Below are 26,665 nucleotides of genomic sequence, written 5' to 3'. Positions count from 1 at the left end.
TGGAAATAACAACAACACTTTTTTACTTATTAAACACAAATGTATCAACACTGGAATGTAAACAAACACTCTCTGAGAAACTGTCTCTGCTTCAGGCACACACAGTGTTCAGAATAGCTCATTAAAAGATTTTAATATATAATAAAAAAGCAGTTATAATTAAAAATAATAAAATGCAATGCCAGCTTTCAGGGTAAAAAAACTACACTTTGGAAACTTGTAGTTTGTGAACAGACATTACGTGTGCACAAATGCAAATACGATAACAGTATGAGTAATAAAAAGTAGGAAAACACATTTTTATTGAATGTTATGTCAGAGTTTCAGACCACTTTAAATCTCTTGCTTTCAAGCAATTAAAGCAAAAACTGAAATCATTCGGCAGTAGTGCTGCTCAAATCCGGAAACGGGAGACATCATGATGGTTACTATCCGGATATCTCCCAGTACACCTGTGCGGGGTGGGTGGGGGGTCAATCTTACCTGTTTGACATCTTCTTCGGTCGTTCCTCAGCGCCTCCCACGATGCGCTCCACGCGCGTCACGTGATTACAAACACTTCCTCCTTCAACCCGGAAGGAGAAAGTGTTTGTAATCACGTGACCGCCGCTTGGAGCGCATCGTGGGAGGCGCCGAGGGATGACTGAAGAAGACGCCAGACAGGTAAGATTGACCCGCCCACCATCCGATCGATGTTCCGATTTTTTTTTTATGATCGATTACCATTCACTTCTATGAGAAATTGATCAGAAAAACTATCGAAAATAAGATCAGACCTGTTGGAAAAATCAAACCATCTATATGCCAAAAAATCTCATGGTGTATACCCAGCATAACATGCAAGCTCACAAAGCTCTACAGGATATACAAGGTAATAGCAAATATGTTACATAGTTACATAGTTATTTTGATTGAAAAAAGACATACATACATCAAGTACAGCACCAGCCTGCTCCCTCACATATCCCTGTTGATCCAGAGGAAGGTGAAAAAACCCTTACAAGGCATGGTCCAATTAGCCCCAAAAGGGAAAAATTCCTTCCCGACTGCAGATGGCAATCAGATAAAATCCCTGGATCAACATCATTAGGCATTACCTAGTAATTGTGGCCATGGATGTCTTTCAACGCAAGGAAAGCATCTAAGCTCCCTTTAAATGCAGGTATAGAGTTTGCCATAACGACTTCCTGTGGCAATGCATTCCACATCTTAATCACTCTTACTGTAAAGAACCCTTTCCTAAATAAATGGCTAAAACGTTTTTCCTCCATGCGCAGATCATGTCCTCTAGTCCTTTGAGAAGGCCTAGGGACAAAAAGCTCATCCGCCAAGCTATTATATTGGCCTCTGATGTATTTATACATGTTAATTAGATCCCCTCTAAGGCGTCTTTTCTCTAGACTAAATAAACACAGTTTATCTAACCTTTCTTGGTAAGCGAGACCTTCCATCCCACGTATCAATTTTGTTGCTCATCTCTGCACCTGCTCTGCAACTGCAATATCTTTCCTGTAATGTGGTGCGCAGAACTTGGCAATGTTGTTCTGAAACAAGATACATTGAAAAGAATTTTTTTTTACCCTGGTATATAGTTATATGTTTCTTTGCAATTCTTCTTGAGAAAATATTTGAAGTTACTTCCTTAATACCTGGACAGTGGAGTATAACCAGTATTGCAGGCTGGAAGGCTTATTTGCTAGCAGCTTTGAAACTTTAAGTAAATCAAGAGCTCAATAAATAAAAAATGCAAGTCTGTTTATGTAAATCAAACAAAAGAACTGAAAAGGTAAATAGAAAACCTCATTACGCCATCATGAATTTATCATCAAAATGGGCATGTGATTAGATTTACATCTGTAAGGGAAATGCCAGTTTTGCTCAAAAATGTGCCAAAAATATAGATTGGTGCTGCACAAGTCTTGTGTCTGTGTAAAGTACAGAAATTATCTTTCCATCTCCAAACAGAGTGTAAGGTAAAATTACTCTTCTTTACAACCCTGGCAGTAGTGATGTCCAGTGGTGTAGCTAAGGAGCTGTGGGCACCAGTGCACGTTTTACATGCCCCACCCCCCACCAGCACTCTTAATACAGATATATAACAGTTGATACTGCACACCAAAACCTACCATGGACAATCACAGGGTCAGAGGAGTAAGGCTATGTTCACACTATAAATCACCAGCGCTTTTTCAAACGCTGAGCAATTTTTGGCTTTTAAAATCGCCTTCCCCTGCGCTTTTCTAAGCGCTTTTGCAGAGCAATTATTTTTTCATTTCCTGAACGCTTTCACCCAGAAATGAATAAATACAGAGTATTTATTCATAGAAGTGCTCGGGAAATCACTATAGAAAGCGCTTTTTCAATCGCTTTGCGATTTTTCTATACCTTCCATTACCTTCTGTTTATTTGGAAGTAGCGTGTAGCACTTAGAGATTGGACCTCAGTGGTGGAGCACAGAGCTATGCCTGTGTTCCTGCCGCCGCTGCTGCCACCTATTTAATGCAGGAGGGGAGCGCCCTGAGGGGAGAGCCCCGAGGTGAGGGACCCGATGTGGGAACCGATGCTCTCCCCTCATGCTGGGACCCCTCCTGCCTCCCAAAACGGCCCTGAGTGGACCCCAGAGGGGCCCCGGGCCCTCCGTGGTGCAGAGGCTGCAGCCCCTATTATTATGCCACTGAGTCTAATGCACCTTAAAATTTCCTCACAGTAAGCACGACAGTGTCACCATATTGCTACAGTTTGCATATTAGCAAAAGTTTTTGGCCTGTGAAGGACAGTTGACTTCACTAACTGGATCATTTAATGTTGGCAACATTGTGTATAGACAAGTTAAAATAACTACTGTTATTTTTAGTGCTCATTTTGTGTTCAGAATCTGAAGACAAGAGTATAGTTACTATACTCTTGTCTTCAGATTCTGAACACAAAATGAGCACTATAGTAATTTATGAAGCAGAATAATGTAGATGGAGTCAAAGGTTTATGTGTGTGCACATTTGCATACATACAGTATATGCAAGTAAATATAACATGTTTCAAATATATTTTGTTGAAATATGATGAACATACAGCATATCTGTAATATAAAATTGTATTATGAGATTATGCTCAAGAAAGGAAAAAACAATTGTGTAGTTATAGTTGCCTATACATAGACATGCCCTTGCACACTGTAAAGTAATAATCGTAATGTTCCAGTATTTTCCAGTTAGAGATTGAACATGTTAATTTCTTATGCAAACACTAATTTGCCTACCTGTTAGAGAACAATTACATAACATGTCTTTCAAATTGGAAAGGGTTTGACTAATTATATTTAAAGTATAACTCCAAGCAAACTAAACTGCAACCATATGTTTATCAACAAAATTATAAAACATTTCTAATTGCCATTTTATGATGTACTTATTATGTACATCAATATAAATTGATTCATGTATTATTTTTTTTTAATAGTAAAAGAGTGTACTATTTGTATGTGATAAACCAGGAGGAGTCTTCCCCTATAGCTCCTGTCAAAACAATGGTTCACCCTTGAGTCCCACTGCCACTATTTTTACCTGAGCAGCAGGGACGTAACTAGACTTAATAGGGCCCCCCTGCAAAAATGATAGCATAGGGCCTCCTTTGTCCCTGAACCCAGCGGGATTGTGAGCCGGCGAATGGCAGCAGGGAGTGTTCACATGCTCCTTCACATGGTTTTCATGAGTGAATGGGGAGGTGGGTGAACCTTAACCGAGAAAATAAAACTAACACGCGGAGGGGTATCAGAGGATCGTCAAAGACTGGCGAGGGCACAGGACGGCAGCAGTGCACTTGGGGAAGCCCCAGGTAGGTGAAGCTTTTTTTAATTTAATCTCAGGTAAGGTTCCCTTTAGGCTGGGTTCACATAAGACATACTGTGAAAAAGAAGCGTTTTTGTATGCGTTTGCAATTTTTTATTGCATTTTTACAGCGTTTTTGGTGTGTTCATGTTTTTTTTACACAGATGCATTTTTCATGTGTTTTGCATGCGTTTGAATGCGTTGGCGGTTCGCTAATGTAAAACGCATATGCATTTTGTATGCTTTTTTTAATGTATGCAAATCACAAGGAAGACAACAGGAAGCGGAAACAAGAAACATAGAGGAAAAAGATCTCACAACGCACCAAATATGCCAATAGAGTACAAAAATATCCTTTTATTGATCCTTTATAACAATTGTCTGAATAAAAAACACGTACACAATTACTAGAATAACACTGGAAAGGGGGGAAAAAACAATACACAATGAGTAAAAACACCCTGAAGTAAGGGGTGGGGTGACTGCGGAAAAAATAAGTAGATGATGGGCTGACGAAGTACAGGGGTCACAAATGAGAGAGTGCAGCTCATATAAGTTCAATAGTCTATGACTAGAGTACCATCTGAGACATAAGGTTATGTTACCCAAGAGAAAATCACAAAACAGGAAGCAGAAACACATCAGAGATCTTTCATTTTTAATTAAAAACGTTTTATTAATAATATAGTATAATATATAATAATAAAGTTTTGATGAAAAACGCATGGCTACATTTACTAGGTAATGCCCAGTGATGTTGATCCAGGGATTTTATGTGATTGCCATCTGGAGTCGGGAAGGAATTTTTCCCTCTTGGGGCTAATTGGACCATGCCTTGTAAGGTTTTTTGCCTTCCTCTGGATCAACAGGGATATGTGAGGGAGCAGGCTGGTGTTGTACTTTGTTCTCTGGTTGAACTCGATGGACGTATGTCTTTTTTCAACCCAAATAACTATGTAAAAACTCATGAAAAACGCAATCCATATTAGTTACCATAGACCAGGGCTGTCCAATAGGTTGATTACGATCTACCTGTGACATCTGCTTGGGATGATAACCTCTGCCCTCAACCAGGTTCAGATGACCGTACGTGTGACATAATGCAGAGCCCAGACAGCCAGGCAGGGCTGCATGTCACACATACAGTGCTGGCAGGCGAAATGAAATGAAATGACTAACATTGCTGCATAAAGCGCAGCGTTTCCTGCTACGCTAGCATTTCTGCTATGTGTGCACCCAGCCGCCTCAAGCTGAGTACACATATCAGGTACAAATCTTTGCAAACTGAGGTATCTGTCACATGGTTATCAGGGAGTTTTGAAAGACTGATCTTTCTAAAGATGCTGTACACATGCAAATGATCAGTTCCTGCAAAAGACCCGAAAAATGCATTCATAGTATTATATAGGGATGGGACGACGAATCCGGCGAATCCACGAATCCCTCGAATATTGGGAAATATTCGAGATTCGTGGATTCGAATCCCGACGCCATTTTCCACTTTGCGAATCCGCCGAATCCCGACGCTGCATCGCCGCGCATCCGCCGCTCGCACTCGTCCTCGTCCTCCTCCGAGCCCCCCCCGCGTCTCCTCCGCCCGCCCCGCGCCTCCTCCGCCCGCCCGCATACATTGTATCAACTCACCTGTCCAGTGGAGCGCAGAGCGGCAGACCTCTCGCTCACTTCCTGGTTCCCTCTAGTGACGGCTTTTACAATGACGTCATCAGTAAAAGCCGGTCCGGCCACTAGAGGGAACCGAGAAGTAACGAGGAGGTCTGCCGCTCTGCGCTCCACTGGACAGGTGAGTTGATACTTATGCAGGCACGGGGGACGGAGGAGGCCGTGGGGGTGAGCGGAGGAGGCACGGGGGGGAGGGGGAGCGACACCTACCTACCTACCTACCTACCTACCTACCTACCTACCTACATACCTCCCTCTATACCTACCTAAAGGCCCCCTATACGTACCTACCTACCTACCTACCCGCCACTATACCTACCTACCTACAGGCCCCTATACCTACCTAAAGGATACGTACCTACCTACCACTATCCCTACCTACCTACAGGCCCCTATACCTACCTAAAGGCCCCCTATATGTACCTACCTACCTACCTAATGGCCCCTATACCTACCTAAAGGCCCCTATACCTACCTACCTACCTACCTACCTAAAGGCCCCTATACCTACCTACCTACATATCTACCTATACTTAAGGCCCTATACCCTGCTACCTATACTGAAGGTCCCTTTAACTACCTACCTACCTACCTACCTACCTACCTACAGGACACTATACCTACCTACCGGCCACTATACCTACCTACCTACAGGCCACTATACCTACCTAAAGGCCCCCTATACGTACCTACCTACCTAAAGGCCCCCTATACGTACCTACCTACCTAAAGGCCCCTATACCTACCTACCTACCTAAATGCCCCTATACCTACCTACAGGCCTCTATACCCACCTACCTACCTACCTAAAGGCCCCTATACCTACCTAAAGGCCCCCTATACGTGCCTACCTACCTAAAGGCCCCTATACCTACCTACCTAAAGGCCCCTATACCTACCTACCTACCTACATACCTACCTATACTTAAGGCCCTATACCCTGCTACCTATACTGAAGGTCCCTTTAACTACCTACCTACCTACAGGACACTATACCTACCTACCTACTGGCCACTATACCTACCTACCTACAGGACACTATACCTACCTACCTACTGGCCACTATACCTACCTACCTAAAGGCCCCCTATACCTACCTAAAGGCCCCCTATACGTACCTACCTACCTACCTACCTAAAGGCCCCTATACCTACCTACCTAAAGGCCCCTATACCTACCTACATACCTACCTATACTTAAGGCCCTATACCCTGCTACCTATACTGAAGGTCCCTTTAACTACCTACCTACCTACAGGACACTATACCTACCTACCTACTGGCCACTATACCTACCTACCTAAAGGCCCCCTATACCTACCTAAAGGCCCCCTATACGTACCTACCTACCTACCTACCTAAAGGCCCCTATACCTACCTACCTAAAGGCCCCTATACCTACCTACATACCTACCTATACTTAAGGCCCTATACCCTGCTACCTATACTGAAGGTTCCTTTACCTACCTAAAGGCCCCTATACCTACCTACATACCTACCTATAATTAAGGCCTCTATATACCCTGTTACCTATACTGAAGGCCCATATACCCTGCTACCTATACTGAAGGCCCATATACCCTGCTACCCATACTGAAGGCCTATATACCCTGCTACCTATACTGAAGGCCCATATACCCTGCTACCTATACTGAAGGCCCATATACCCTGCTACCTATACTGAAGGCCCATATACCCTGCTACCTATACTGAAGGCCTATATACCCTGCTACCTATACTGAAGGCCCATATACCCTGCTACCTATACTGAAGGCCCATATACCCTGCTACCTATACTGAAGGCCCATATACCCTGCTACCTATACTGAAGGCCTATATACCCTGCTACCTATACTGAAGGCCCCTATACCTTGCTACCTATACTGAAGGCCCATATACCCTGCTACCTATACTGAAGGCCCATATACCCTGCTACCTATACTGAAGGCCTATATACCCTGCTACCTATACTGAAGGCCCATATACCCTGCTACCTATACTGAAGGCCCATATACCCTGCTAAATATACTGAAGGCCCATATACCTTGCTACCTATACTGCAGGCCCCTATACCTTGCTACCTATACTGCAGGCCCCTATACCTTGCTACCTATACTGAAAGCTACCAATATTGAAGGCACCCATACCTAGCTAGCTATACTGAAGGCACCTTTACCTCGCTACCTATACTGCGGGCAACTATACCACGGATCGCACAATTCTTATGTGCAGGATTCGTTAGATTCGGGATTCGAAAGGTTCGAGATATTCGAGAACCTTTTCAGATTCGGATTCGGATTCGAAAAAATTGTGGATTCGTCCCATCTCTAGTATTATATATTATATACAGAGGTGTGAAAAACTATTTGCCCCCTTCCTGATTACTTATTCTTTTGCATGTTTGTCACACTTAAATGTTTCTATTCATCAAAAAGCATTAACTATTAGTCAAAGATAACATAATTGAACACAAAATGCAGTTTTAAATGATGGTTTTCATTATTTAGTAAGAAAAAAAACCTCCAAATCTACATGGCCCTGTGTGAAAAAGTGATTGCCCCCCTTGTTAAAAAATAACTTAACTGTGGTTTATCACACCTGAGTTCAATTTCTGTAGTCACCCCCAGGCCTGATTACTGCCACACCTGTTTCAATCAAGAAATCACTTAAATAATAGCTATCTGACACAGAAGTAGACCAAAAGCACCTCAAAAGCTAGACATCATGCCAAGACCCAAAGAAATTCAGGAACAAATGAGAACAAAAGTACTGTAATTGAGATCTATCAGTTTGGTAAAGTTTATAAAGCCATTTCTAAAGCTTTGGGACTCCAGCGAACCACAGTGAGAGCCATTATCCACAAATGGCAAAAACATGGAACAGTGATGAACCTTACCAGGAATGGCCGGCTGACCAAAATTACCCCAAGAGCGCAGAGAAAACTCATCCGAGAGGCCACAAAAGACCCTAGGACAACATCTAAAGAACTGCAGGCCTCACTTGCCTCAATTAAGGTCAGTGTTCACGACTCCACCATAAGAAAGAGACTGGGCAAAAACGGCCTGCATGGCAGATATCCAAGGCGCAAACCACTTTTAACCACTTGCCGACCGCGCACTCATAACGCGCGTCGGCAAGGTGGCAGCTGCAGGACCAGCGACGCAGACTTGCGTCGCCAGCTGCAGCCTAATTAACGAGCGATCGCGCGGCTGTAGCCGCGCGATCGCTACGTCATACTATTCGGCCCCCATGTGACTTCAGCCCGCCGGCCAATCAGCAGCGCCGGCGGGCTGTAAAATTTCAAAACCACCAATAGAACGCGTATAATACAGTTTGTTTAGGTAACAAACTGTATTATACTGCCTGCCTCCCGCTGGTGGTCACACTTAGCGATCGACCACCAGCGAGGAGAGCAGGCATAGTATCAGCACACACACACACACATTAGGAGCCCCACAGACCCCCCGATCACCCGCAGCACCCATCAGACACCCCCCTGTACCCCCCTGCAGCACGCAGATCAGACCTAACCAACCCCCATATCACCCATCAATCAATCCCTGTCACCACCTGTCACTCCTATTGATCAGATCAGACCCCTAACTACCCCTTAGGGTTATCTGATCACCCCCCACCCCTTCAGATCTCCCCCCTGACCCCCCCCCCCCCCCTGTATACTGAACCTATCTATCTCCCCTGCATCTGTCTATCTCCCCAGTGATCAGCTGCCAATCACCTATCAGTCACCTGTCAATCATCCCTTGTCACCACCTGTCACTGCCCCCCATTAGATCAGACCCCCAACTGCCCCTTAGGGGCTTCTGATCACCCACCCACCCTTTCAGATCCCTCCGAGACACCCCCCCTGATCACATCAGCAGTCCATTGTTTACATCTGTTTTTCCCTGTAAACACCCACTTATCACCTGTCAATAACCCATCTATCACCCCCTGTCACCACCTGTCACTCCTATCCATCAGATTAGACCCCCAACTACCCCTTAGGGGTATCTGATCACCCCCCCCACCCCTTCCGATCCTCCCCACACCGTCCTAGTTCATTGATTGCGTATATTCTCCCCCCTGCCATTGTGTATCTTATCTCCTGTCTGTAAGGCTTGATTGTGCTTTGTTTGGCTACAATTGTCTCAATTGCACTGTGATTGGCATCGATTGTCGTGTGATTGGCTTCGATTGTCACGTAATTGGGCTTCGATTGTCGTGTGATTGGCTTCAATTGCCCGTAATTGGTTTTGATTGTGCCAATTGCCCACTGATTGGCTGTTTTGCCCTGTGATTAGCATCGATTGTCGTGTGATTGGCTTCAATTGTCACGTAATTGGTTTTTGATTGTCACGTTATTGGATTCAATTGGTCCGTGATTGGCTTTGATTGCGCCGATTGCTGTAATTGTGTTGTAATTGTCTCGTGATTGTTTTTGATTATTTGTGATTGCTCTCTGATCCCCAACCCCCCCCCCCCCTCACCATCACTATCACTATCCTAGTGATCTAAAAACTTTTTTAGTATCACTAGTGGTAACAAACAGTTAGGCCAGTTAGCTAAGCAAAAGGGTTGTTAGTGTCAGTTAGTGCTCAGCCCACTGCACCACAGTCACTAATTAGCGTCATCACTGTCGCTAATCAGCATTGGTACTATATAGTATCTGTAAGTGATTATTAGTGATCACAGTCAGATCTATATTAGGGTCTCTAGGATCCACAAAAAAACGCAGTGTTTGCCCGATCAGACCTGATCGTTCGCCTGCACTGCGTTCAGCCCGCCCCACCGCAGTGACAGAAATTTCTTTTTTCTGATCACTGCAAAAAACACTGTACACAAGCTGTGGCACTGTAAACATCAGTTTTGATTTTTTTTAATCTAAACTCAGTGACCACAGCTTTCTACCTCTCAAGTACTCCCTTTCGCTAGGTAGGTGCTCTTTTCCTGGGTAGTCTCAGAGGAATACCTCCTAAATTTAGCAGGCCACCATGGCAAAAAAGAGGTTTTCCAATGAAGACATCTACAGGTACATGGACCAGTCGGATGAGGATGATTGGGTCGACTTATTCGACGAATCTTCGGGTTCAGAGTACGATCCTGTAGACAGCAGTGGCTCTCAGACCGATAGTTCCGATGACGAGGTTGAGGTCCCGGCTAGAGCCAGGCGTACCACACCCCATGTCACTGGACTGCAGGTGGCGGAAGATCAGTCTCAAGGGCAGCAGAGTGGCGCTGATCTGATTTTTCTTGGTGAGGCATGCACCAGCAGCGCAGCATCTCCTGGGCCTATCAACACCAGTACTTCCGCAGAAGACCCTGATGAAGTGGCGGACACCATCCTGGAAGTAGAAACTGGTTCGGTGGTACGTGAATTAAGATCCGATCCGCAGCCACCAAGTAGACGGGCCCGTACTCCCATTGGTTTTCCAGAGGTGCTGGCAAACCCTGATTGGCATTCCCCTGATCCCGCCGCACCCATACTGCCCCCTTTCACCGCCCAGTCTGGAGTCCAGGTGGAGACAGTTGAACTAGGATCGGCCCTAGACTTTTTTGAACTGTTCCTCACCCAGGATCTCCTTGACTTAATTGTGGCTGAGACCAACCTATATGCCACACAATTTATAACCGCCCATCCGAAAAGCTGCCACGCCCAGCCTTTTCGGTGGAAACCACTCCAAGTTTCCGAACTTAAAATTTTTTTGGGCCTTCTCCTCAACATGGGTATTACTAAAAAAAATGTATTGCGCTCTTATTGGTCTACACGCCAAATACATAACATGCCCGTGTTCTCTGCTGCCATGTCCAGGACGCGATTTGAGATCATCCTGCGCTTCCTGCATTTCAATGACAACGACACCTGTCATGAAAGAGACCACCCAGCTTATGACCGGCTCCACAAAATTCGGCCCCTCATAGACCACCTGTCATCCACATTTGCAGATGCTTATACCCCTGAACAGAACATCTGTGTAGATGAGTCCCTCGTACATTTTACCGGGCGCCTTGGCATCAAACAGTACATCCCAAGCAAGCGCGCCCGGTATGGGGTGAAACTGTATAAGCTCTGTGATAGGGCCACAGGCTATACATCTCGTTTTAGGGTCTATGAGGGAAAAGACTCAAAATTGGAGCCGGTCGGATGTCCTGACTACCTGGGGAGCAGTGGAAAGATTGTGTGGGACTTGGTGTCACCCTTGTTCCAGAAGGGGTACCATCTTTATGTGGACAACTTTTACACAAGTGTGGCCCTCTTTCAGCACTTAAAGTTAGAAGGAATCCGATGCTGTGGCACCGTGCGGCCTAGTCGCCGGGGCTTCCCCCAACGGCTCGTTAACACCAGACTTCAACGGGGGGAGAGGGCCGCCTTGTGTACCGATGACTTGCTCTCGGTGAAATGGAAGGACAAGAGGGACGTTTACTTTCTGTCTACCATTCACACAGACACGACAGTACAAATTACACGGGCAACAGAGGTCATTGAAAAGCCCCTCGCCGTCCACAGCTATAATGCCAACATGGGAGGGGTGGACTTCAATGACCAGATGTTAGGGCCCTATTTAATTTCCCGGAAAACCAGACGCTGGTATAAGAAAGTGTCTGTGTATTTAATTCAATTGGCGATGTACAACAGCTTTGTTCTCTACAGTAAGGCTGGGAGAACTGGATCTTTCCTTCAATTCCAGGAAGACATTGTTTCGGCACTCCTCTATCCAGAAGGTGCCAGAGCCCAACCCCCAAATGCAACTAGCCGGCTGCATGGAAGGCATTACGCCTACCCGATTCCCAGTACCCAAACTCAACGCAACCCCAGAAAAAGATGTCGTGTCTGCAGCAAGGCTGGAATAAGGCGTGACACCCCCGTTTACTGTCCCCGCTGTCCTGACCAGCCTGGCCTATGCCTAGGGGAGTGTTATGAGAGGTACCACGAGAAGACACACTTTTAGAACCTAGGGAACTACAGACACAGCAGTAGGCACACAAGGGTCTCTCAGTGCTATTTCACACTGGCGCGATGCGTTAGGGCAAATTGCCTAGCAAAAGTCACACTTTGCGGTCCCCCCCTACGCCGGAAGTGCTTGACTTAACGCTAGTGCATGCCTACGTTACTGCGTGGCTTCTGCGGCAATTTGGGTCGGCCCGGAAGTCATGTTAGTCTACGGCGACGCAGTTAATTACTAGGCCGAATGCTACTCTTGTGGTATTCCCTGAAGATCTATTTTGGGCGAGACGGTGCGGCGGGCTCGACCGACCGGATAGGCCAGTATGCAGTGTGAACCCAAACATCAGGTTTTGAGAGATCCAAATACACTGGCCTGCCAGAAACCTCTCCTTTCACTTGGGACAGAATGCATAATGTACTTCGCCACATATCTGTGCGATTTGCACTTTGCACATTGACCCATGGGGGAGGAGAAGTTTATCCTCAGCTCGCAGGTAAAAAAAACAAAACAAAAAAAACAGGTAAGCAAAAAAGTTAATATTTGGTTACCAATGTTATTGTTTGGTTTGAACATATTTAATAAAGTTTAAAAAGTTAATGTTATTGAAATGCTTTGCTGCTTGCTTGCTTTTTTTTTTTTCTTCTTCCCTCTTTTTTTCCAACCGACCAATCAGCTGCAGCACTGATGATGCATCCTGACAGAAGCATTGCGCTTCTGTCAGGTTACACAAAATCGGTGCATGCAGCGCTGTAGGACGAGATTTCTCCTCCACAGTAAAAAAGATACGTTTGCCGAGGCATATGGGCCAAGGTGTGGTGTTGGGGATTCATATGCTTTGGCAAGCACTTTGTATCAAAAAAGAACTCAAGCAATGATTTCTCCATTCACATCGATCAATGTGGATGAATAAATCAGGATTGCCTGGGCATACGAGCTGGTGGGTTTGGATTTTTGGGGTGGCAGCTCCTATGTCCAGGCGGACGCCTTCCCCTCCTTTTTGTTTTGTTTTTTTCGTTTTTCTTCTCTCTTTTTTCTATCCAGACCGACCGACCGACCGACCAATCAGCTGCAGCACTGATGGTGCATCCTGACAGAAGCATTGCGCTTCTGTCAGGTTACACAAAATCAGTGCATGCAGCGCTGTAGGACGAGATTTCTCCTCCACAGTAAAAAAGATACGTTTGCCGAGGCATATGGGCCAAGGTGTGGTGTTGGGGATTCATATGCTTTGGCAAGCACTTTGTATCAAAAAAGAACTCAAGCAATGATTTCTCCATTCACATCGATCAATGTGGATGAATAAATCAGGATTGCCTGGGCATACGAGCTGGTGGGTTTGGATTTTTGGGGTGGCAGCTCCTATGTCCAGGCGGACGCCTTCCCCTCCTTTTTGTTTTGTTTTTTTCGTTTTTCTTCTCTCTTTTTTCTATCCAGACCGACCGACCGACCGACCAATCAGCTGCAGCACTGATGGTGCATCCTGACAGAAGCATTGCGCTTCTGTCAGGTTACACAAAATCAGTGCATGCAGCGCTGTAGGACGAGATTTCTCCTCCACAGTAAAAAAGATACGTTTGCCGAGGCATATGGGCCAAGGTGTGGTGTTGGGGATTCATATGCTTTGGCAAGCACTTTGTATCAAAAAAGAACTCAAGCAATGATTTCTCCATTCACATCGATCAATGTGGATGAATAAATCAGGATTGCCTGGGCATACGAGCTGGTGGGTTTGGATTTTTGGGGTGGCAGCTCCTATGTCCCTCTTTCTTTTCTTTTTGTTTCACATTTTTTGGCAGATATTTGTTCATCCACATTGATCGATGCGAATGAAGGGATGTTTGCCGTTCATTTTTCCTTTCAGCCCAGAATGCACTACCTGTATGCCCAATATAAGGAGTATAGCAGAAATACTGGCCATACATGTAATGATTGCAGAGGCCCTAAAATGCCAGGACAGACCCCACAAATGACCCCATTTTGGAAAGAGGACACCCCAAAGTATTCCGTGAGGTGCATGGTGAGTTCATAGAAGATTTTGTTTTTTGTCACAAGTTAGCATAAATTGTTGTTTTTGTTTTTTTCACAAAGTATCCTTTTCTGCTAACTTGTGACAAAAAAGATTTTTTTTTATAAACTCACCATGCCCCTCATGGAATACTTTGTGGTGTCTTATTTTTAAAATGGGGTCATTTGTGGGGTTTGTTAACTGTCCTGTCATGTGGGGGGGGGGCTAAATTGTGAGCACCCCTGTAAAGCCCAAAGGTAGTCATTGCACGTTGGGCCCCTTAGCGCAGTTAGGCTGCAAAAAAGTGCCACACGTGCTATCGCCGTACCCGGGAGAAGTAGACCAATGTGTTTTAGGGTGTATTTTTACACATACCCATGATGGGTAGAAGAAATCACTCTGTAAATGACAATTTTTTGATTTTTTTTACACACATTTGTCCATTTACAGAGATATTTCTCCCACCCAATATGGGTATGTGTAAAAATACACCCCAAAACACATTGTACTACTTCTCCCGAGTACGGCAATACCACATGTGTGGCACTTTTTTGCACCCTAACTGCGCTAAGGGGCCCAGAGTCCAATGAGTACCGTTAGCATTTCACAGGTCATTTTGAGAAATTTGGTTTCAAGACTACTCCTCACGGTTTAGGGCCCCTAAAATGCCAGAGCAGTATAGGAACCCCACAAATGACCCCATTTTAGAAAGAAGACACCCCAAGGTACTCAATTAGGAGTATGGTGAGTTCATAGAAGATTTTACTTTTTGTCACAAGTTAGCGGAAAATGATTGTTATTGGGTTTTTTTACCAAGTGTCATTTTCCGCTAACTTGTGACAAAAAATAAAATCTTCTATGAACTCACCATACTCCTAACGGAATACCTTGGGATGTCCTCTTTGTAAAATGGGGTCATTTGTGGGGTTCCTATACTGCTCTGGCATTTTAGGGGCCCTAAACCGTGAGGAGTAGTCTTGAAACCAAATTTCTCAAAATGACCTGTGAAATGGTAACGGTACTCATTGGACTCTGGGCCCCTTAGCGCAGTTAGGGTGCAAAAAAGTGCCACATATGTGGTATCGCTGTACTCGGGAGAAGTAGTACAATGTGTTTTGGGGTGTATTTTTACACATACCCATATTGGGTGGGAGAAATATCTCTGTAAATGGACAATTGTGTGTAAAGAAATCAAAAAATTGTCATTTACAGAGATATTTCTCCCACCCAATATGGGTATGTGTAAAAATACACCCCAAAACACATTGTACTACTTCTCCCGAGTACGGCGATACCACATGTGTGGCCCTTTTTTGCACCCTAACTGCGCTAAGGGGCCCAGAGTCCAATGAGTACCTTTAGCATTTCACAGGTCATTTTGAAACATTTGGTTTCAAGACTACTCCTCACGGTTTAGGGCCCCTAAAATGCCAGAGCAGTATAGGAACCCCACAAATGACCCCATTTTAGGAAGAAGACACCCCAAGGTACTCAATTAGGAGTATGGTGAGTTCATAGAAGATTTAGCTTTTTGTCACAAGTTAGCGGAAAATGATTTTTATTGGGTTTTTTTTACCAAGTGTCATTTTCCACTAACTTGTGACAAAAAAAAAAATCTTCTATGAACTCACCATACTCCTAACGGAATACCTTAGGATGTCCTCTTTGTAAAATGGGGTCATTTGTGGGGTTCCTATACTGTCCTGGCATTTTAGGGGCCCTAAACCGTGAGGAGTAGTCTTGAAACCAAATTTCTCAAAATGACCTGTGAAATGCTAACGGTACTCATTGGACTCTGGGCCCCTTAGCGCAGTTAGGGTGCAAAAAAGTGCCACACATGTGGTACCGCCGTACTCAGGAGAAGTAGTATTATGTGTTTTGGGGTGTATTTTTACACATACCCATATTGGGTGGGAGAAATATCTCTGTAAATGGACAATTGTGTGTAAAGAAATCAAAAAATTGTCATTTACAGAGATATTTCTCCCACCCAATATGGGTATGTGTAAAAATACACCCCAAAACACATTGTACTACTTCTCCCGAGTACGGCGATACCACATGTGTGGCACTTTTTTGCACCCTAACTGCGCTAAGGGGCCCAGAGTCCAATGAGTACCTTTAGCATTTCACAGGTCATTTTGAAACATTTGGTTTCAAGACTACTCCTCACGGTTTAGGGCCCCTAAAATGCCAGAGCAGTATAGGAACCCCACAAATGACCCCATTTTACAAAGAGGACATCCCAAGGTATTCCGTTAGGAGTATGGTGAGTTCATAGAAGATTTTATTTTTTGTCACAAGTTAGCGGAAAATGACACTTGGTAAAAAAACCCAATAACAATCATTTTCCGCTAACTTGTGACAAAAAGTAAAATCTTCTATGAACTCACCATACTCCTAATTGAGTACCTTGGGGTGTCTTCTTTGTAAAATGGGGTCATTTGTGGGGTTCCTATACTGCCCTGGCATTTTAGGGGCCCTAAACCGTGAGGAGTAGTCTTGAAACCAAATTTCTCAAAATGACCTGTGAAATCCTAAAGGTACTCATTGGACTTTGGGCCCCTTAGCGCAGTTAGGGTGCAAAAAAGTGCCACACATGTGGTATCGCCGTACTCAGGAGAAGTAGTACAATGTGTTTTGGGGTGTATTTTTATACATACCCATGCTGAGTGGGAGAAATAACTCTGTAAATGGACAATTGTGTGTAAAAAAAATCAAAAAATTGTCATTTGCAGAGATATTTCTCCCACCCAGCATGGGTATGTGTAAAAATACACCCCAAAACACATTGTACTACTTCTCCCGAGTATGGCGATACCATATGTGTGACACTTTTTTGCAGTCAAACTGCGCTAAGAGGCCCACAGTGCAATGACTACTTTTAGGCTTTACAGGGGTGCTTACAATTCCGCACCCCCCAAAATGCCAGGACAGTAAACACACCCCATAAATGACCCCATTTTGAAAAATAGACACTTCAAGGTATTCATTGAGGGGCATGTTGAGTCCATGGCAGATTTCATTTTTTTTTGTTACAAGTTAGCAGAAATGGAAACCTTTTTTTTTTTTTTTTTTTTTTGTGACAAACTGTCATTTTCCGCTAACTTGTGACAAAAAATAAAATCTTCTATGAACTCACTATGCCTCTCAGTGAATACTTTGGGATGTCTTCTTTCCAAAATGGGGTTATTTGTGGGGTATTTATACTATCCTGGAATTTTAGCACCTCATGAAACATGACAGGTAGTCAGGAAAGTCAGAGATGCTTAAAAATGGGAAAATTCACTTTTTGCACCATAGTTTGTAAACGCTATAACTTTTACCCAAACCAATAAATATACACTGAATGGGTTTTTTTTCATCAAAAACATGTTTGTCCACATTTTTCGCGCTGCATGTATACAGAAATTTTACTTTATTTGAAAAATGTCAGCACAGAAAGTTTAAAAAATCATTTTTTTGCCAAAATTCATGTCTTTTTTGATGAATATAATAAAAAGTAAAACTCGCAGCAGCAATCAAATAGCATCAAAAGAAAGCTGTATTAGTGAGAAGAAAAGGAGCCAAAATTCATTTAGGTGGTAGGTTGTATGACCGAGCAATAAACCGTTAAAGCTGCAGTGGTCTGAATGGAAAAAACAGCGCTGGTCCTTAAGGGGGGGTAAAGGCTGAGTCCTCAAGTGGTTAAGCAAAAAGAACATTAAGGCTCGTCTCAATTTTGCTAAAAAAAATCTCAATGATTGCCAAGACTTTTGGGAAAATATCTTATGGACCGACGAGACAAAAGTTGAACTTTTTGGAAGGTGTGTGTCCTGTTACATCTGGCATAGAAGTAACACAGGATTTCAGCAGAAGAACATCATACCATACCATGGGCAGCACGGTGGCGTAGTGGTTAGCTCTCTCGCCTTGCAGCGCTGGGTCCCTGGTTCGAATCCCAGCCAGGGCACTATCTGCAAAGAGTTTGTATGTTCTCTCCGTGTCTGCGTGGGTTTCCTCCGGGCACTCCGGTTTCCTCCCACATTCCAAAAACATACAGATAAGTTAATTGGCTCCCCCTAAAAATTAGCCCTAAAACTACAGTACTTATACTACATAATATAGACATATGGCAATGGTAGGGATTAGATTGTGAGCTCCTTTGAGGGACAGTTAGTGACAAGACAATATATATATATATACACTGTACAGCGCTGCGTAATATGTCGGCGCTATATAAATACTAAATAATAATAATAATAATACCAACAGTAAAATATGGTGGTGGTAGTGTGATGGTCTGGGGTTGTTTTGCTGCTTCAGGACCTGGAAGGCTTGCTGTGATAGAAGGAACCATGAATTCTACTGTCTACCAAAAAATCCTGGAGGAGAATGTACGGCCATTTGTTTGTCAACTCAAGCTGAAGCGATCTTGGGTGCTGCAGCAGGACAATGGCCCAAAACACACCAGCAAATCCACCTCTGAATGGCTGAAGAAAAACAAAATGAAGACTTTGGAGTGGCCTAGTCAAAGTTCTGACCTGAATCCTATTGAGATGTTGTGGCATGACCTTAAAAAGGCAGTTCATGCTAGAAAACCCTCAAATAGAGCTGAATTACAACAATTCTGCAAAGATGAATGGGCCAAAATTCCTCCAGAGCGCTGTAAAAGACTCGTTGCAAGTTATCGCAAACGCTTGATTGCAGTTATTGCTGCTAAGGGTAGCCCAACCAGTTATTAGGTTCAGGGGGCAATTTCTTTTTCACACAGGGCCATGTACATGTAGGTTTTGAGGTTTTTTTCTCACTAAATAATAAAAACCATCATTTAAAACTGCATTTCGTGTTCAATTATGTTATCTTTGACTAATAATTAATGGTTTTTAATGAGCAGAAACATTTAAGTGTGACAAACATGCAAAAGAATAAGAAATCAGGAAGGGGGCAAATAGTTTTTCACACCACTGTATATATATATATATATATATATATATATATATATATATATATATATATTTACTTCCATTTTTTTCACGCATACTCATGCACACAAAAGATAACCACTTTTCTACCATCAGTCTCTGGCCCCTTGAGGACCAGAGACTGCTGGTACCACATAAGGCAGCTTACTGATGAATCGTCACACAAACCTGCCGATCTCGCCGGCCACACCGCTCACCCATCGCCGCAGGCCCCTCGCGTCTGCTGTCGCTTTCATAGCCTCCAGACCCTGTCATCAAAGTGAGCCAATGGGATTGAGCACATGGTCAGGAACTAATGAAATCGTGGTTGTCCCCAGCTTATTACCTTCAGTCTTAATGACTAGGTCTAAGAAATCCACCTTAGTGGCATTTATATTCCATGTAATTTTTACCTCAGGCCAATGACCATTCACAGAAAATGTTTAATTTGTCCCTTGAACCCCTCCATATGAAGAAGAGGTCATCAATAAATCTGTTCCAGGATATAATCCTCCCACCCCCAACTGTCCATAATATTTCCTCTTCCCATCGTCCCATGTATAAATTGGCTACACTAGGGGCATACTTTGCTCCCATAGCGTAGCCAGTGCACTGTAATTAATATTCACTTTGATACCAAAAATAATTGTGTGTCAATGAAAAATTTAAGATTTCCAACAAAAATTCCACCTTTTTAAACCCACTGATAAGAACGGGTACATACCCAGAGAAAGTTGCCATCACAACCAGTGGCTTGACAACATACCGAAAGGGCAGCTGATGAGGATCAGAAGAAATTGTTCACATTTGGAGGATTACATGGAACAAAGCAAAATAATAACACAGAAATTTAGGGAAAAGGGATACAAGGAAGATTTACTGCAGTTAGAGGTGGAGAAAGTAGCATAAATGAATCGAGAAGAATTACTAGAAAATAAGACTAAAGGAACTAAAGATCTTGGGGAATTTGACATTTTCATGGATTATAACAGCCAATACAGGGACCTTGAAAAGATCATAAGAAAACATTGGAATATTTTACAATTAGACCCCACCCTCCAAAAGGCCATAACTGGAAGACCAAGGTTCATATATAAAAAAGCCCCAAATTTAAAATCAAGGCTGGTCAATAGTTATATTGAAGCACCAAAAACTACGGCGGGTGATTTATTGGGACAAAAAGGTTTCTTCCCCTGCAGGGGATGTAGGGGGTATAGAGAGATCAAACCAGTAAGGGGGGACCAATTAGTGTCTAGAAATACAGGAAAAACATGGAAAATTGAACAATGTATAATGTGCAATACAGTAGGGGTGGTATATGTATTATGGTGCCCCTGTGGGATGGAATACGTGGGAAGAACTACTAGAGCCCTACACAAGAGAATTGGGCAGCATACTTACAATTTATCACAAGGCCTCCAAACACATAGTGGGTCAAACCATTTCAGATTAGCACATGGATCAGACCCAAGTAACATGAAATTTATGGGGGTAGAAAAATATATGAAGAAATGGAGAGGGTCCAGTATGGTCAAAGAAATTTCTAAGGCAGAAGGGCGGTGGATCTACAATTTAGGGTCATTACATCCAGGAGGCCTGAACATAGAATTTGATCTGAACTGTTATATTACCACTGATATTTAGAATGTAATGGATCTCACACTTAGAAAGTAAGTCATAGAACATATAATTTTGGTCTGAATTGTCACATTACATTATAATTGGGTCTCACATATAGAAAGCAAAATAATAATTCACATAGGGATTCTGGGGGGTTTACAACAAAGGGGAAGAACAGTTATTGCGACTGATATTGTTCGCAATCTCCCACTGGCAGATAAGATATGAAGTTGTACATTGTATATTTTATATATTTATATATTTTTATAGTGACAATGCCCCACAAGAATCTCCATCCACATACATTTAATAGAATTGGGAAATTACTAAATAGTTATCAGAGATGGGTAGGAATTAGGAAAATGACCACTAGATGGCAACCCATGGGGAATCTATGCGGAGAAGAGAGCCGGAGGGGAAAAGTAAATGTTTTAATATACCACTTTGGAACTTTTATATAAAATATCAATTAATGTATATAATTTGTATAAATGTATGTACATTTATCATTATATATAAATTAAACTAAAGAATATGTACAGCAGAGGTGTCTGTCAAGGGTGGAATACAACAGGCACAAGGTTATGGCAAGTCAGTCTGTTCTAATGACGGCGGCCATGTTTTTGGAGCCCATGAATCAGTAACGACGTATAGGGGGATAATCAGAAGGCGGACCACAGAGCAGTATAAAAGGGATGTGACGCGCTAGTAACGTCAGCCCCTGATGAGTCTGATTGGACGAAATGCGTAGGGCGCAGCTATGGCCAGCGAGTCTGACGTCACTGCGTGCGGAGGAAAGCCGGCACTGTAAGCTACCTGATTGAGCGGGGACGAGATCCTAGGTGGACGGAGCAAGGGGACACGGGACGCCGGACCCATCCAGGACCCATCCAGGACAGACCCCATTGCTGAGGCTCATATGATGTGCATTGAACTAAGTCTTCATACGTGAGTGCGCAATTGATGCGCGGGCTATTTGCAATGTTTAAGCAGTATCACGCTATGACTATGATGGCTCTATGTGTTTTTATGTTTTTTATGTGAAGGAAACTTTTATCCATATATTAACCACTTGGAGACCCAGCCTTTACCCCCCCTTAAGGACCAGCGCTGATTACTGAGATCTGTGCTGGGTGGGCTCTACAGCCCCCAGCACAGATCAAACATTAGGCAGAGCGACCAGATCGCCCCCTTTTTTTCCCCACTAGGGGGATGATGTGCTGGGGGGGTCTGATCGCTCCTGCCTGCGTGTGGCTGGCGGGGGGGGGGGGGGGCACCTCAAAGCCCCCTCCACCGCAGGATTCCCCCTCTCCTCCCTCCCTGCCCCGGAGATCGGAGGCTGCACAGGAACGGATCTGTCCTGTGCAGCCTCTAACAGGCTCCTGCCTGTCATGTGACAGCGATCCCCGGCCGCTGATTGGCCGGGGATCGCTGATCTAGTACAACGCTGCTACTGTTAGCAGCATTGTACAAATGTAAACAAAGCAGATTATTTCCGCTTGTGTTTACATTTAGCCTGCGAGCCGCGATCGGCGGCCCTCAGGCTATTCACGGAGCCCCCCGCCATGAATTGACAGGAAGCAGCTGCTCGCGCGAGCAGCTGTTTCCTGATTAATTAGCCTGCAGCCGGCGACGCAGATGTGCGTCGCTGGTCCTGCAGCTACCACTTTGCCGACATGCGTTATGAGTGCGCGGTCGGCAAGTGGTTAAAGCAAAGTTCAAGAGTGAAAGCGCCAGTGGGATGATTTAAGATAAAACGCTCGATCCACCTGATGTTTGAGGTGGCTGCAATTTGGGGAGCGCACTCTACTTTGGGGAGTGGATTCACGAGTGTCACACTACTCACTATCACTTGGGTGTCTGCAAGGTTATAACGGAATTACACAATGTGTAGCACATTTATGTTTTTAGGAAGTTATGGTGAGCGCAGCTCAGCAATTGATACTAATGCCAACATATGATTAATCAGAGTCATCCCAAGATCTACAGCTTCCATGTTTAACAGTATAGGCGAATATTATCAATTTTTCCATCTGTCCCAGACTAAATGAAATTTCTTGCCCAAGCCTCTGTGTAAATATACAAGCTTTTTATATGGTAAGGCAGTGCTGACTCTTTTAATCCAGTTTTCAAAGGAAGGTGGCGTGGGCGCTAGCCATCTACACTCCACTTCTTGTCTGGCCGTAAACAGCACTTCAGATAGAAAGGTTTTAAGAGAGTTGTCAAGGGCTTCGTCTTGAATTACACCAAGGAGGCAGAGAATGGGGTCAGAGTTCATAGGACAACCCATCTTGTTGTGGAGGAATTTAACGATTTGGGCCCAGAAAGATGAAATAGATGGGCATTCCCAGATTAAATGAAAAAAGGTTGGGGAAGTGGTTTGACATTTGAGGCATATATCAGAGGATTGTGAATTATACTTAGCTATTTGCTTAGGGATTAAGTAGGCTTGGTGGAGTATGTAAATTTGCCAAATACATTCTCGGATACAGGGAGAGATCTTTTTCGGAGCAAAAAGTGAACCACCCCAATCATCAACATTAATATCTAGTCCGCAGGATTCCCATTTATTTCGTGAGGGTGTAGTAAATTCTGCTGCAGTTTAGAGATGGATGTGCACTTTTCTTAACTGTAGTGGAGCTCTAGAAATCCACGCTAAACTGACGGTATTATGCAGGCTTTGGGAAGTTTCTTACTATCATGCAGAACAGTTCCTCTTCTGGTTAGAACAGTTTAAGAAGAAAAAACTGTCGGTAATGCTTTGATAAATCTGTCCTTCCATCTCTCCTTATCATGTGACATGCCGCTGGAGCCAGAGGTATGCAGCATAGAGCCTGTGGCTATTAGGAAGATCAGAGGAGTCCTGAAGCAGCACTTGAGCAGGTAAATATTAAACTGCTCCACTGCGCTACTATGCAAAAAAAGAGGGCTTCATTGTCACTATACTTACGTCACTTAGTTTGAGGCAATAAATAGTAAATCTTAATAAACAATCTGGCCTACGACTATGTTTTCGATTTAGGCCCCTTCCATAATTGAGTTAGACACCCCTGTTGTAGACTATCCAAAGGCTTCCCTCTACTGAGGTATCTATTTGTTCTTTCTCTTACTTTCTTTCTTGTTCAATACAGGTTTTCTTAAAAAAAATCACACTTCAGTGATAAAATCTCTGATTAATTAACAATTCAGTAACTCCCACTATGTTTCATAGTCTCCTTCACTAGATTAGCTGCTCTGACTATGAAACATTATCTCACCAGAAACAAGTAAGCATTTTAGGAAAATTGTTCATCATCAAAAAGGAATAGGTCAAAAATAAATAACTTCTTTCAATTGAAATAGTAATAAAAGGTGTTACTGTTTTCATATTTTCATGTCCGTATAGGACTTTCATTGGAATGGTGTAATGGTTTGTACTGTCTATAATAGGCAATGATTTTTCCTAACTAAGAAGTAATGAACAGGCAGAATTTTATTTCCATGACATGTACCAGTTGTGCTGTAAAAAAGAGAGCAATCTTTCTAAGAAGAAATCGCAGTGTATCAGTATTGGTTAAGTTGGCTTACCTCTCAAAGAAATAGTAGGTTTAATGTTGGAAGAAGACACTGTAAGAAGAGTGCGATCAGAATCTGTCCAGGGCTCTCTCAGGTAAATGACTAGGTTTCTATTCTTGTACCTGTAAGAGCAGAAGAACCCGCCCCCTTCCTTCCACAGTGATGATGCACTAGACGAACAGGCGGGACTGCTACACAGGTGAGAAATGCCACAGAGTCACCGCTGGGCAACCAGGAGGGGCCTTATCAGGAAGAAATCAGCAATTACATTACAGGAGGAAAGTCTGAGATAAGCCAGCATGCTGCAGCGAGCTGTTTATTCTGCTTATTGTTTTGGGTATTATTTCTGTGGAGGAATGTAAAAAGGTTTTTATTTGTCCACTAAAATAGATTCTCATTCAGCTCTGTCCATTATACATATAAGCACAAGTTTCCTTTAGCCTTGCCAATCCTATGGAATATAGCAGTGAGTATTCTTTTAGTTATTTACACACAAAAGGACATGATTTAATTATTTTGGGGTGAGCAGTAATAATCCCAATTACACAGTTTACATGTGAAGATCTGCATTGCCACATCATGCATTTCTTAACTGCTCATCAGTCATCACGTGTGCAGATATACCTCCAGCGACAGCAGCAGTAATCACTAACAAATGTCAGGTGATGCTGCTTTATAATCATGTGTTCTGTAACAGAGACATTAAAAAAAATTATTGTAACCTCAAATAATTAAGCCTTATAGATTAATTCATTTTTTTTAATAGTGTAGCTCACCATTTAAAGATGTCAACACTACCCAGGACTGGAGAGGATCAGTAAAGGAGCCACTGGATATATGGCCACCCAGGACCGGCCTTTGACCTGAGGGAACTGAGCAGTCACTTAGGGTGCCACATAGTCGTGGCCGCTGGCAGGATCCCCCCACCCAAGTGCACCCCCCACCCCTGTCAAAGCAAGTTGTTGTTTATCTCTCCACATCCATCGACGGATGCTCTCTATCAGCCACTTGTCTAGCTTGTCTCCATGGCTACAGGTGTGCCTCCTCCTGTGACCCACCGGCATGTTACATGATGAGTGACGCTGCTGTAGTGGAAAGTAAAGGATGCTGGATGCGTAGCAGATGCAGTGCACCATTGATGGATGCTGAGAGGTAACTCATGCTCTATCACTGTTTGTGACTCTGCATGGGGGGTGGGCATAGCTGCTACCTATACTCGGGGTTGGGGAAACTAACACTGGGATCACATTTGCTGCTTGTACAGGGGGGGGGGGGGGGGGGAAGTGCTACATTATACTAGTGGCACGCCTGGCTACCTATCCTGAGGGGGCACACCTGCGGGTATTTTTCACCTTATGGACGAGAGGAATTTTCCCATTTCAGCGCTCCACCCTTTCATTCCCCGATAACTTTCTCACTACTTATCACAAGGAAATGATCTATACCTCGTTTTTCCGCCACCAATTCGGCTTTCTTTGGGTGGTACATTATGTTAAGAATTATTTTATTCTAAATGCATTTTAATGGGAATAATTAAGAAAAAAAATTAAAAAATCATTATTTCTCAGTTTTCGGCCATTATAGTTTTAAAATACCACGTTACCGTAATTAAAATCCCCACATTTTATTTGCCCATTTGTACCGGTTATTGCAACGTTAAAATTATATTCCTAGTATAATGTATAGTGACAATATTTTATTTGTAAATAAAGGTACATTTTTTCAGTTTTACATCCATCGCTAATTTTTAGCCCATACATTTATTATAATATGCCCTCTTGACATACATATACAAAGTCAGTAGGTGTAATTTAGTCACAAGATCTCCCCGCTGAGCAAATCCTATTAGTGTACAATATGTACGCTACATAGGAAACAATGTGTTGCTACATTGTAAATAGGGAAATGATGCAGGCAGCGATCACGGTGGCCCCTGGGGAGATTAATGAATGGGATTTTTGTTCCCATTCATAAATCTAACAATCGGAGGCGGAAAGCGGCGGAAGGAAGCATGGCCAGCTCTTTTGAACAAAAACATTGTTTATTCTCGGCGGCCATGTACGGATTGACACAGGAGACATTTGTCCCCTGCAGC

General features: G+C 43.5%; 1 protein-coding gene across 6 annotated transcripts in view; it reads right to left on the bottom strand.

Moving 5' to 3' along the window:
- Positions 1 to 26,665, bottom strand: part of HSH2D (hematopoietic SH2 domain containing) — a 104,843-nt gene that overhangs the window by 50,926 nt on the left and 27,252 nt on the right. For 2 of the 6 annotated variants that reach the window (XM_068271206.1, XM_068271207.1), the window contains exon 2: positions 1,426 to 1,544. The exons of 2 other annotated variants lie outside the window; for them this stretch is intronic. In XM_068271206.1, coding sequence (XP_068127307.1) covers positions 1,426 to 1,476 — 51 coding nt within the window. In that variant the 5' untranslated portion in view covers positions 1,477 to 1,544. Of the gene's footprint in view, positions 1 to 1,425; positions 1,545 to 24,582; positions 24,657 to 26,665 lie in introns of those variants that run through there. 2 more of the 6 variants (XM_068271208.1, XM_068271209.1) reach the window with 2 other exon arrangements.

The sequence above is a fragment of the Hyperolius riggenbachi genome, chromosome 1, assembly GCF_040937935.1.
Source record: "Hyperolius riggenbachi isolate aHypRig1 chromosome 1, aHypRig1.pri, whole genome shotgun sequence".
Taxonomy (NCBI): Eukaryota; Metazoa; Chordata; class Amphibia; order Anura; family Hyperoliidae; genus Hyperolius; species Hyperolius riggenbachi.
This window is presented reverse-complemented; position numbering and strand designations above follow the sequence as displayed.